Raw genomic sequence first — 13,945 nt, 5'->3', positions numbered from 1 at the left:
AAATGCATTTGTGTTTGTGTGTGTGTGCGCGCGCATGTGCGTGAGTGTGTGTGTGTGTGTGTGTATGTGTATGTATGTGTTTCTGTGTGTATTTATGTGTGTTTGTGTGTGTATATATGTGTGTTGTTTGCATATGTGTGAATGTGTATGGTGTGTGTGTGTATGCATGTGTATGTATATGTGTGTGCATATGTGTGTATGTGTATGATGTGTGTGTGTATGCATGTGTATGTATATATGTGTGGTTTGTGCATGTGTGTGCATGTGTATGATGTGTGTGATGTGTATGTGTGTGTGTATATATGTGTGGTGTGTGCATGTGTGTGTATGCATGTGTATGTATATATGTGTGGTGTGTGCATGTGTGTGTATGCATGTGTATGTATATATGTGTGGTGTGTGTATGTGTATGATGTGTGTGTGTATGCATGTGTATGTATATATGTGCGGTGTGTGCATGTGTGTGTATGTGTATGATGTGTGTGTGTATGTGTATGATGTGTGTCTGTGCAGGGTGAGGGAGGCCTGGCAGACTGTCACAAGGCTCTGGAAACTCTCTTCTCAGTCCTGTTCTCCATGTGTCGGGTCATGGTAAGTCACACATGTACCTGTCACTGTGCTGATGTCTGTGTCTGTGAAGACATGCCTTTGTGTGACAGAAAAAGAGTTGACATTCCCCCCTCCATTCAGTCCCCACCAATTGTTGAGCTTCTATGATAGCTGTGATCTATCCATGTTTTCTGAGTTTAACTGTTGGTCTTATTTTTGACATCAGTTCTAATTTTTCATCAGATGTGCACAGAAGCCTGTACTTTCAGATAAAATGTCACCCTTATTGTATTTCATTCCCATTGTTGGGAGTATTTCGGAATGACATGAATTTCCATATATTTTGGTGATTTTGATTTTTCAATATTGTTTTCCTTTTTATTTTTCCTTGTTCCGGCATAAAGACACATACTTCAGTTAAGCTTTCTCAGGATCCCAGCCATGAACTTTTCAGTATTAGAAAAATCACTCTCTCTGACTCAGTCATTCCTTTCTTTTTGGAATAAGTAGTGATTATTTTTTTTACCTTCCAGGCCTCGTTTACGCCATTCCTGACGGAGTCGATGTACCAGAGCATGCGTAAGCTTCTGGTTGGGCCGGTGGCATCGTCAGAAGACACGCGCAGCATCCACTTCCTGATGCTGCCCAAGACCCAGGAGGAGGTGATCCACGAGGAAATTGAGTCGGCGGTGTCCCGCATGCAGACTGTCATTGAACTGGGGCGTGTTGTGAGGGACCGCAAAACCCTGCCCCTCAAGGTGGGCTGCTGGATGGCCACTTGATGTTTGTGATGTTTGTTTTTTGAAATCTTAGGTGCCAAAGTCATCGCCAACCACATGTCTTTGTTTAATGAAAGACGTGTTCTGTTGATTTTTTTTATATATTTTAAAAAAATTATTTTATTTTTTAATTTTTGTTATTTTTACTTTATTTTATTTTATTTTCATTGTTATTTATTTTTATTTTCTATTTCACTTATTTATTTTTACTTTATTTATGTATTTATTATTATTTTTTTTATTGTTTATTTTTATTTTTCATTTTATTTCATTTTATTTTTTAATTTTAATTTAATTTAATTTTATTTTATATATATATATATATATATATATATTTATTTATTTATTTTTATTTTTTTTAAATTTTTATTTATTTATTTTTTCCAAGGCCTGACTAAGTGCGTTGGGTTAGGCTGCTGGTCAGACATCTGCTTGGCAGATGTGGTGTAGCGTATATGGATTTGACCAAACGCATTGACGCCTCTTTGAGCTACTGATACTGATACTGAGTTAAAAAGATGTATATAGAAACTCATTTGATGCTGGACCAGGTGCTTTAGTACATGATGGTTAGAGCATCTTCATAAGTATGTAAGTCTTCCTCAATAATGTATTGATATTATTCATTGTGTTATTATGACTCTTAAATGTTTATACATCATCTTTTGTGCTTACTTGGTTCACTTTAGATATTGGATTTGTAAAGCACTTAGAGCTTGCTTGTGCATGTATTATAGTGCTATGAAAATAACAAAACACACCATTTTTTATCATTAGCAGTAAGACAGTTCTGAAAGGCAAATTAAGTGATCACCTGATTGTTATGGACTTGTCTGGCATGTTGCTCCAGCTGGATCAGAAGAAAAACTTTTTTTGGTGGGAGAGGGATGGTAGTTCCAGTGTGTGTATTGTTAGTTTATTAGGTATAAAGTGTATTGTTGGTTTATTAAGTATAAATGATCTTTTAACCTAAAGTTGAAACAAGCCAAGTTAGATTTTTGGTGTGAAGGGGTTGCATTAAGGAATCTGCTAATCTTCTGAATGTGTGTTTGTTTTTTTCTAAAAGTTTGTACTTTTTCCTTACAGAATCACCAACAGAACTATGTGTTGTTTTCAGTATCCCCTGAAGGAAGTGGTGGTCATCTCCAATGACCCCAAAGCTCTGGAGGAAGTACGCTACCTGGAGAAATACATTCTGGAAGTGAGTAGCTCAGATATGCCTACTGTCCTAATGTGTCCATATTTATTCCAGAAAGCCAGTAAAAAATTCACCGCATTATGAAAATATAAAGAATATGTGGACGTTCTGGAACGAAGAAAATTGCATGAGGTTGATCTTTTGAGATGATCACAACAGTAGCATGAATGTGCATGTGCCAGAATTCTGTGGGAGCTGGAAATTTATAAAGGCTGTTTAGTGAGTCAGCAAACCAACATGGTGGGGAAGAAAAACGTGTGTGAGAACTACATTGAAAACACTTTGGAGCAGTGACTAAAGGGTTGCGTTAGGAACACCGGCAAAAGCAAAATTAGTGCTAGTATTTTCTTTAACTGTGCAGACAGCTCAAAATTATAACTACTACAAGCAAATGCGACGCAGTGTCACTGATGATTTTGGTTTCTGTTCCGGAGTTTTAGAGGCTGTAGGTCTGATAGATTCTGGAGTAGCTATGTCTGGTAGCTGGTCCAGGGAAACTTTTGATCTGACTGGGAGGAATGAGTCCAGGTCTGGTACAGCATGAACTAAGGCTGTTTTCTTGGTGCTCAGTAATACTTGAGTCAGAGCCATATCAGGTCAGAGTTTCTGCAGCTCTGACACTGTATTTATGTGTAGGCAGGGGAGTTTGTTTGGACCTTTCAGTACATGGTGCCCTACTCAGGATGACAAGACACACTTTGCTGACGGGTGAATTTGTTGGCGTATTGTTTTTATGTAAAGTATTCATGCATCTTGTGTTGCCACAGCTGAGGTTGTAGCTGCTGCTGTTGATGCTGTTACTATCAAAGAAAGCTTCGGTCTCAGAAACGTACTCTTGGAAAAGATATTTGGGAGAGCTTAGTCTTTCAGTCTGTCCCTGCTAAATGCAGAGAGAAAAGGGGAAGGGAGGGGGGGCAACCATGACGTTTGTGGGGTAACGGACACAAAGATGTTACAGTGGAATTTGAATGAAAGAGTATCAAATATGCTCATTAAAGATCCTGTAATCCATGTCAGTGTTCGGTAGGTTATGGAAACAAGAACATACCCAGCATGCACACCCCCTCCCCCTGAAAGCGGAGTATGGCTGCCTACAAACTGGAGTAAAAACTCATACACATAAAAACCCACTTGTATACATATGAGTGAGTTGCAGCCCACGAACGCAGAAGAGAAAAAAGAATAAAAGATTAAACCTGTTAAATAATGTTTAATGTGGAGAAAGATAGAAAATGGGGAAAAAACCTTACCTACAAGAAAGTAGAGACAGTAGGAAAGGAACATGGTTCCTCAAAAAGAGGACGCTGCATGAGCAAACAAAAGGGAGGTAATATACTAAGGGAGGCTACTAGCCACAGCTACTTTAGGAATCTCTGCACAAGACAGGAATCAGACCCCTGCCAGAGTCGGTGCTAGAGGGTCACGGTACAGTGTGTTAGATTAAATGGAATCTTAGGGGGAAATTTCCTTTTAATTACACATACTTAACCGTGACCCAACTAGTGCGGACTCCGGCAGGGGTCTGACATTCCTGTCCTGTGCAAACTACTATCCGCATATGCGGAGAAAAAGAGAGCAACTACGGCCGATAACCTCCCGGAAGTAGGTAACCTCCCCTTTGTCCCACTAGCTAGCGCCCTCTTTTTCCGGCAGCCATCTCGACACCTGTTCCTGTGCTCCGCATACGGCTAAGTTTTTTCATATTTCTTTCTGTCTATCGACTCCTTGGCGTCCTTGTTGTTTATCTAATTATGCCTTCCAACAGGTTGCATGATTATGTAGCTCGATTGGGCGATCAGGCTAAAATTAAGGCGCGATCGCAATCGATTCGCGGACACTCTGGGCCCTCTACTTTGGGCCCGGTAAACAACACCGACCTGCAGCCTCCACTTCCTCCTCTACCTCCGGTCGACTCCAGGCCCCCACTGCTTCCGACGTCTCCTCCGCCGACTTCTAGGGGTTCGTTACCCCATACTCAGTTCAGTGGTGCCATTGACAATATTCTTTTTCATCCGCGAACGGACTCGATGCAATCCGCGTTTTCTCGGTCCTGCCAGTCGGCAGTGCCTGAGTCGATCTCCTCTATCTCTTTGCCAACTCCCACTATATCAACAATGGAATGTGCCCCAATCCCTTTGGGAAAACAACACACACTGGCTTTGGATCCACACTCTAGACAGGGCCCTATGTGCGATGCGTCCGTGGCGGCGGCCGTGACATCGGCTCAAGCGCCCCCCACGCGGCATGCCTCTTCCGTCTCGGGTCCTATAGCGACCGAGGTGCTTAGGGATTCCCTCCCCAGGTGCAGGGAGGAAGGTGGACCACTAGGGGACACACTCGCCCATACGCGTACGTCCTCCCCCTTAACTCGAGCAGCCGATCCAAGGGAGGCAACTCCTGCTTCGGTGCCCTTTCCGGTCACCGCCGCAGTTACTTCCATTGCTCCGACACCACCCTTCGCCTTCAGTGCAGGTGCGTGCTTGGCCCCTACAAGCTCTGCGGCGATGACACCATCTGCCATACAGTCGGTTGCTCCTGTTTCCCACTCACTAAAGGCGGATCAGCAAGCTGCTCAGCCAAACAACCAGCAACTCATTGTCAACTTGCTGCATCAATTATGCACCACTCTGCTTCCAGGTGCCACACCATCTACCACTGCTCACTCTTCTGCTGCAGCAAATCTGCTCCCACCCTCCACGACCACCTCCCAGCAGCCTGGTCACGTGCCCAGCACACAGCCTGACCCATCACCATAGGCCTTAATTTTAGCCCGATCGCCCAATCGAGGTACATAATCATGCGACCTGTTGGAAGGCATAATTAGATAAACAACAAGGACGCCAAGGAGTTGATAGACAGAAAGAAATACGAAAAAACTTAGCCGTATGCGGAGCACAGGAACAGGTGTCGAGATGGCTGCCGGAAAAAGAGGGCGCTAGCTAGTGGGACAAAGGGGAGGTTACCTACTTCCGGGAGGTTATCGGCCATAGTTGCTCTCTTTTTCTCCGCATAGGCGGATAGTAGTTTGCACAGGACAGGAATGTCAGACCCCTGCCGGAGTCTGCACTAGTTGGGTCACGGTAAGTATGTTATTTAAACGTAATTTTAGATAGAAAATTTCCTTTTTGTCATGAAAATTCATGACCTCCCACAGTATAACATTCCTTTCTTCTGCACCTCCCCAGGAGCTGAACGTGCGCAGCCTGACGACCACGACAGACAAGGAGAAGTACGGGGTGAAGCTGAGGGCAGAACCTGACCACAAGGTCTGTTACTTCATTTCATCATGTTAATCTCTTGAATATAAACTAATATTCTCTGTGCTTCTTTTTCACATGTACTTACATTTTAACTATGATTGCTCTTTTGGTTGTTAACTTACATTTTTTGTGTTTGAGAGCTGGAGTGTTAGTTGTTGCATCCAGGGTTTAAAAAAAAATCACTTTGTGTGTTACCGTAAGTTGTGCTTTTATGATATTAATGGTAGTGCTTTTATGACTTTTTGTGACTCTTTAGTGTGCTTCCATTTTATTTTAAGTATGGATTTGTAAAGTGCTTAGAGCTTGAATTACATATGTATGTATGAATGATAGTCAGTCATGTCCAACTATGACCATCAGAACAGCAGAGGAGGCAACTGCTGTCTATCTGTCTGGGCTAGAACATCCCCACTCTCTCGGCCAAGAGGGCTTTAGGACAGACAGTGTTGGGATGATCCCCAAATGTCAACTAGCCCCCAATGTTGCAGCATTAAGAGCCAGTGCAATCCTGCTTCTTAGTTTGAGAGTGATAGTCCTTCAGAAAAGACTAATCTTTAAACAAGTTCACATGGCAGTAGAGAAACCATGAATCATTTAGCTCTCACTTTGCTGTTGGCCCATCTGTAAGCTTGTGTCAATCTGTGATCCAAGGTGAGCGTTGAGCTGAATTATAGCACCGTGTTAAAATAAATTATTATTATTGTGATGAAGGTGCTGGGCTCCAAGCTGAAGGGGGACTTCAAGGCAGTGTCGGAGCAGATCCGAGGCCTGACAGACAGCCAGCTGACCAGCTTCCTGCAGATAGGGACGGTGGAGGTCGGGGGTCACAGACTGCAGACGGGAGACTTGCGGGTGATGTTCAGCGTGGGGGACCAGCAGCAAGGCAAGGGGGAGGGGCAGCAGTATGAGGCCCACTCTGACGGACAGGTCAGCCAGCTGTTGGGGTCACTTTGGGGGGTGGGGGTGGGGGGACTGGAGGGGAGGGGATGGGGGGAGAAGGAGAGAGGAATAGTGTGGAGAAAACAGGATGGAAGTATCAGTTTATAGCTGCTGTATTAGGTCAGGTTTAATTCAGAGAGAACATTACAGGATCACAGTCATTCCCTTGTTGCTATTTTTAGTTGGCAGAATGTGTTGGTATAGATTAATTTTTTGTGGATGATGTTTCACTCAAGTCTTTTTGGAAATGTTGTTTCACTAGTCATTTTGGGATTATGTTTCATTCAAGTTATTTTGGGGATGATGGTGTTTCATGCAAGTCGTTTGGAGGGTGATGTTTCACTAGTTGTTTTGGGGATGATGTTTCACGAAGTCATGTTGGATATAATGCTTCACTCAAGTCATTGTGGGGATCATATATCACTCCAGTCATTTTGGGGATCATATATCACTCAAGTCATTGTGGGGATCATATATCACTCCAGTCATTTTGGGGATGATGTTTTACTTGTTTCACTGGTCATTTGAGGGAGGCTGTTTTACATGGTGTTTCTCTCAAGCCCTTGGAGAAAAGATGTTTTCAGAATGTTTCGCTCAAGTCATTTGAGGGATGATATTTCACAATCTTTTAGACATTTGGCTGAATGAAAGCCTTAGTTGGGCAGCTGATACAAAATACCAGCCTGCAATGATAATGATAATGGGTACTTATATTGCGCTCAACCTTCTTTGCACAGGGGCTCAGAGCGCTAACAGTTAATATCAATATGTAGGAAATGCTTTCATAAATTAACAACACGGGGCACTAAAATCAAAACTTAAAAGCAACATTTATGTAATAAGTCTGACCTGTGACCTGCGTTATGTGTGTGTGTGTATGTGTATCAGATCTTGGTGCTGTTGGACATCACTCCGGACCAGTCCATGTTGGATGAGGGGGTGGCCAGGGAAGTCATCAATCGTGTTCAGCGACTGAGGAAAAAGGTGATGTCTTGTTTTTTGTCTTTTTTAGTCACGTATAGCTTCCTTAGAAGAATAACTGGGGAACAGGAAAAAAGTTCTAAAGGATCTGTTAGATAACTATGACACTTTAAAATTAACGTTGTGATTAATACTTCTTGATACAGTGTGGTGACAGGTGCGGTGGGCAAATGTTTAAAGCACTGTATTCTTGCCTGAGTTTCCTGAGTTCTGTCCATGTTGCACCTGGTGGGTTTAGGGTGAACATTTTTCCTATCCCCCAGGTCAGCGTATGTGCAGACCTGCTAGAGCCTGAAATCCCTTCGTGTGTATATGCAGGTAGAAGATCAAATACACACATAGAGATACTGTAATCCATGTCAGTTTTCAGTGGGTTAGGAAAACCCGAACATACTCAGCATGCACACACATCCAAAATGGAGAATGGCTGCCTACAAGTTGGGCTTAATATAGTTAAAGGTCATACACTTAAGATGTTAGAGGTCTGTGTGAGAGTGTGTGTGTGTGACTGAAACCTGACTGAATGACACAGAAAATAAGTGATGAGCACCCAAAGGCAAATGTCAGTTCACTCTACCCAGGTTGGCAGCCTGTTGTGCAAATGATTCTGTGTTTGTAAAGAGCTTAAAGCTTGCTCTCTTACTGAGGATAGGCACTATATAAGTATCCCTATCATTATCATGATAGTTAATATCATAGCTTTCAAACATCTTGGGATGTTTTGCAACTAACCAATTTTTGTCACAGTTGTTGTCATGTGTGTATTGAATAAGAGCAGTCAGTACTGAACACCATCGAAGTGACTCAACAGTGAGTTCAGGGTTTCCTACCTCCTGATGACCTAGCATTGATTTCTAGCTCCCTGTTGACTGCTGGGGGTGGGACAGACAATCCAGGACATGTGGTGTGAGAATATGTAAAGCCTCTGAAATGGCATGAATGATAGGACACACACACACACAGAGGCGCACACTCATACACACACTTAGGCATTCACTCTTACACTCGCACACACTCATACACACTCATACACATGCACAGACACACACACACACACACACACACACACACACAGAGGCGCACACTCATACACACACTTAGGCATTCACTCTTACACTCGCACACACTCATACACACTCATACACATGCACAGACACACACACACACACACACACACACACACACTTGTGCACACCCATGCACATACATACAGACACTACACTCACTCAGACACACCCACACTCACACACATACACCCACACCCACACCAACATACATATCCTCACCACTCCCACCCCCACCCCCACACTGTACACTCACACACTTACTCTCACTCATTCACTCTCATACACCCTCATATTTACACACCCTCCCACACTCACTCATCCACTAGCTCATTCTCCCACCCACTTATCAACTCATTAATTCCAGAGATGTTGAATGTGGATGACAACTTGATCAATAAAAGTTGACTCTGTTTCTGTGACAGGCCAAGCTGATGCCGTCAGACGACATCGTGGTGTACTACCAGGCCTCTGGGGACCTGGGGCGCATCGTCCAGCAGTTCTCAGACTTCATCCTGGCCACCATCAAACAGCCCCTCAAACCTTACCCCGTGCCACCCTCCGACAACATCATCATCGCCGAGTCTATGCCAGTGAGTCACACTGTCTGCCTTTATGTCTTCTTCTGTGGGCAGTAAACCCCAAACTTCTTCCTTTACACTGTGTTAAGGTTTTCTGTAGGATGCTGAATTCTGGTGGTTCACTAACCTGTGGGCAGTAAACCCCTTCTGTTTCATTGTTTAATTTCCAGTTGAAAAACCACAGGGGCAACCATGTGTTTGTACTGTATTGTCAATGTGTTGTGTGTGGCTTGTTCAGGATTAAAGAGGCTATGCCAGTCTGGAATAAAAGCTTATTTGTGTTTGTACAGTTCTTCTGTCTTTGCTGCTGTGTGCACGTCAGATGATTGGTTTTAGGACAGACCCGGCGCTTCCTTTTTTGAGGAAGTGTCTGGGCTTGTTCCAATGTACCTTTTATTTCCCTGTGTGCTAGCTGAATCGGTAGCGTAAGCAGCACTGACTTGAAGTTGTGTACCTTGTGAATGGAGAGAGTTAGCACTCTTTACTATTTGTTAATCATTTCATCTCCTGGCCTCACTGTTTGTTAATCTTCTATTTAGTGCTGAATTTTGGTGGCTTACTGACCAATGGGCAGTAACCTCCCGCCACCCCACCATCCTCCCTTCCTGTTCCTCTTTACATTGTGTTAAAGCTTTCTGTTGGGTGCTGAACTCAAGTGGTTCACTGAACTGTGGACAGTAAACCCACCCTCTCCCCCTCCCCTGTCCCTCTTTACATCGCATTAGGGTCTTCCATTCATTGCTGAAGTCTGGTGGCCTACTAACTTCATGGCACTGACTCCTGTTCCACTTTACACCATGGTAAGGTCTTCTGTGGAGTGCTTAATTGTGGTAGGTTATTGTACTGTGGGTATTAACAGTGTTACGATCTTCCGTTCAGTGCTGTGGCACTGTGAATGCACAACCTATGTATTGAAATGTTTAGGTGCGCTACGTAAATCAAGTTCATTCATTCATTTCTTCATTCCCTCTGTTCAGATCAAAAACTACCAGCTGGACATGACTCTGACTGGCTGCCCAGCATCATTGTCCTCCTCCTCCTCCTCCTCAGCCAATGGCAAGGCCAAGGCCATGCTGTCCCTGTCCCCGGCGCCGGTAGTGGGGGGAGTTCAGCCGTGCATGAAGTTTGTCAACGTGCAGCTGTGTGAGGGCGTGACGGCGGGGGAGGGGCGGAAGGGGAACCAGGCCACTGTGCTGTTGGAGAATCCTGCCGGACAGAACGTGCTGTCTGCTGACCTCCTGCTGGCACAGGTCTGCACTTCATGTCACTGTCATGTTGTGTTGTACTGTACTGTATGATATTGCTTTGCATTGTATTATGTTTTGTCACAGCAGATTACTGTCTATGAAATTCGGGCTGCTCTGCTCCCTGGGAAAGCATGCCGTCACAGTGCAACGCGACTTCTTTTTATTCTTTTTCTGGCCTTCTGCTGGCCCAGGTCTGCTGCTGTGTGGTTGTTGTGTTGACTGGATTGACTGTTGCTTTGTTGCATTTATTTCCTGGAACTCTCCTTTGTTGATTTTTCTGCACCTTGTAGTCATCACTGCATTTTGTTCCCATGTTTAGTGTATGCAGTCTTCAGGGTTCATACAGACTCATGGAAATCTGGAAGAGTCTTAGATAAATGAGAGAACCATTTCCAGGGCTGAAAATGTCTTTGCTTTGGAAGAAATGTTTTGCTGTTCAGGATCTGGAAAAGTCTTGGGATTTTGATAAACCCTTGACCAGCACCGTTCAGGAAAGAGCTGAATGAATGCATTAAAAAATAAAAATTAAAAAGAGGAAAAAATGGGGAAAATTGAACATCAGAACCTGGATTTCTCTTCCTTGGGCAGTGAAGCAGACAAACGTTTCATAAAGTTTTAGTTTGTGTTTGGTTTGGAAATTTTTCAGTCAAGTCTGGAAAAGATTACAAAAAAATGTAGAATTTGTTTGGTCACCTTTTTGGAACCTTGAGTCTTGCGCAAATGCTGTGCAGGTTGGTTACTTTTCTTCACGGGAGACACGAGCAGTATAAAAATGAAAAAAAAGAAAAGAAAAATCTTTAGTTAAGCTTTTTCTTCCTGTGCTCAACAGTTATAATTTTTTAAAATTTTTTACTGGCATTGGACTGTAATTGGATCTCCATGCATTCAGCTCAGTAACTTGTTATGATATCACATAAAAGCTTGTGAGACCAATATTTATGTTGCTAGGACATCCAATATGCTTAAAAACAACCACAACAAAACCAAAAAAAAGCTTATAATGGGCACTCTTGATGTGCACTGTCTTGGGATGTCAATCTGAAATTTGGTATGCAAGATATAGGTGATAGTTTGAATGTGTTGTCGACCAGTCATTTAATGACTTAAACCCAATGTGAGTCAGGAACCTCGGCGTTGTCCTTGACAACACACTGTCCATGCAAACATTTATCAATCAGACATGTCAATCCTGCTACTGTCAACTGCGGCGCATCAGTTCCATCCGGAAATATCTGTCTATTGACGCAACATCTAGACTTGTCGTTTCTCTCATTCTCTCTCACCTTGACTACTGTAACTCTCTATTGTCTGGTTTGCCTGCTTCATCCATTCAGTCCCTTCAGCGCATACAAAATTCTGCTGCCCGACTCGTCCTCAGAAAGAAAAGATCTGAGCACACCACTCCTCTTTTGCAACATCTCCACTGGCTCCCTGTCTCACACCGAATAAAGTACAAGATCAGCACTCTATGCTACAAATGTATTCACAAATCAGCCCCTTCCTATCTCTGTGGCTGCCTTCACCTCTACACTCCATCTCGCTCACTACGATCAGCTTCGGATCCACTCCACTTACGCATACCCAGATTCAAACTCTCGACTGTTGGCCGCCGTTCTTTCTCCGTCTCTGGACCTTGCAATTGGAATGAACTTCCTCTTTCGCTTCGTCAAGTCTCCACACTCAGCTCTTTCAAGTCTGGCCTTAAAACCCACCTCTTCCCAAAATAGCCTCCCTTCCCTGCCTCTTCCTTGTCTTTAATTTCTCCAGTTTTAGAGTTATGCGTGCGTGAGAATGACTGGTGCGAAAGCGCTTAGATTTGTTTATGCACAAAATTCAGCGCTATATAAGTACCATTATTATTATTATTATTATTATTAATGTCTACAGCGCAGTGAGAGTGCATTTCAAATTGTACCATTCATGGTTGATGGTCAGGATGGCATGGCATAGACAGCACTTCATACCTCAACATAGACATGACTGACAGCCCCAATGTTAGAGCACTGCACTTTCAAACTGAGGGTCTTGGGTTCAGTCCTGTTATTGGTGCCTGGTGGGTTAAGGGTAGATAATTTTCCATTCTCTTGGGTCTACATCTGTGCAGACATGCCAGAGCAGAAACTGCCTTTGAGTGTACATACATGTGGAAGATACTCATGGTAAAGATCCTAAAATCCAAGTTGGTGTTCAGTGGGCATGGAAATACAAATATACCTGCCCACATGGCAGGGTGAGAACTGAAGGAGATGAGTGCAAGTTGCAGCCTGTACTCGCAGGTATGACTTATGGGTTTCCTCCTCTCCATGACAAATGCAATCTGATCAAATTGATTTTTTTTTTATACCAGTGTTAGACCTGTAGCTGGTCTCACTTTCTCAGGGTCACCAGTTTTATCCTGATCATTTCATGTGTTCATTGCCTGTTGTCTGCATCACTTAGCCATCAACATAACTTGTGTGTAGATCAAAAGTTTCCTGTATTGATCATTGCCATTGAAATAACACCTGTAACTTGTGCATAGATCAAAAGTTTCGTGTATTGATCATTGCCATTGAAATAACACCTGTAACTTGTGCATAGATCAAAAGTTTCCTGTATTGATCATTGCCATTGAAATAACACCTGTAACGTGTTCATGGATCAGAAGTTTCCTGTATTGATCATTGCCATTGAAATAACAGCTGTAACTTGAGCATAGATCATCTGTTTCCTGTATTGATCCTTGTCATTGAAATAATATCTGTAATGTGTTCGTAGATCAAAAGTTTCCTATATTGATCATTGCCATTGAAATAACCCCTGTAATTTTTGCGTCGATCAAACATTTCCTGTTCTTTTTCTTGTCATGAAACAATACCTGTGTTTCTCCACACCAGGTGCAGGTAGCGTTTGGCCTGAGGGGGAGAAGGGTGCAGCTGTTTGAAGATGCCAAGCTGACCAAGGCAGTGAGTGGTCAGCAGAAAGTGTCCAACCTGTCAGGAAAGACTCTGTATGTCTGCTCCACCACCTGTGACAGCAGCAGTGCGTCCGAGTGCAGCGTCAAGTCGCCCATCTGCCATTTTGTCAACGTGGAACACGGCAGCAAGAAAGCCACCTTGATGCTAGAGAACCCAAGGGGAAGCATTCTGAGTGCCTCTGAAATCCTGGACCAGGTGAGTTACACAGCCTGTTAGAATACTGCCCAAACATATGGGTGGATGGGTGGTGGTTGTATTAGGGAAGGAAGGCTAGGGTGATTGTGAGTCGAGGGAGAAAAGTGATTTTCTTGTCATCAAAGGCTGAATGAACAGAGGGCCCAGAGCTGTTGTTTATGAACAACTGAATAATTGTGAATTTTTGGCTGAAAC

The 13,945-nt window shown here is 43.4% G+C and overlaps 1 protein-coding gene across 2 annotated transcripts in view; it reads left to right on the top strand.

The window, feature by feature from the left end:
• Positions 1–13,945, top strand: part of LOC143284782 (isoleucine--tRNA ligase, cytoplasmic-like) — a 49,171-nt gene that overhangs the window by 30,094 nt on the left and 5,132 nt on the right. For both annotated transcript variants that reach the window (XM_076591785.1, XM_076591786.1), the window contains exons 21-29: positions 514–591; positions 1,083–1,307; positions 2,446–2,529; positions 5,712–5,792; positions 6,498–6,713; positions 7,614–7,709; positions 9,196–9,363; positions 10,329–10,601; positions 13,475–13,750. In XM_076591785.1, coding sequence (XP_076447900.1) covers positions 514–591; positions 1,083–1,307; positions 2,446–2,529; positions 5,712–5,792; positions 6,498–6,713; positions 7,614–7,709; positions 9,196–9,363; positions 10,329–10,601; positions 13,475–13,750 — 1,497 coding nt within the window. The remainder of the gene's footprint in view (positions 1–513; positions 592–1,082; positions 1,308–2,445; positions 2,530–5,711; positions 5,793–6,497; positions 6,714–7,613; positions 7,710–9,195; positions 9,364–10,328; positions 10,602–13,474; positions 13,751–13,945) is intronic.

Source organism: Babylonia areolata, chromosome 8 (genome assembly GCF_041734735.1).
Source record: "Babylonia areolata isolate BAREFJ2019XMU chromosome 8, ASM4173473v1, whole genome shotgun sequence".
In the NCBI taxonomy this organism is placed as follows: domain Eukaryota; kingdom Metazoa; phylum Mollusca; class Gastropoda; order Neogastropoda; family Buccinidae; genus Babylonia; species Babylonia areolata.
Note: the sequence above shows the minus strand (reverse complement) of the source record. Positions and strands in the feature narration are given on the sequence as shown.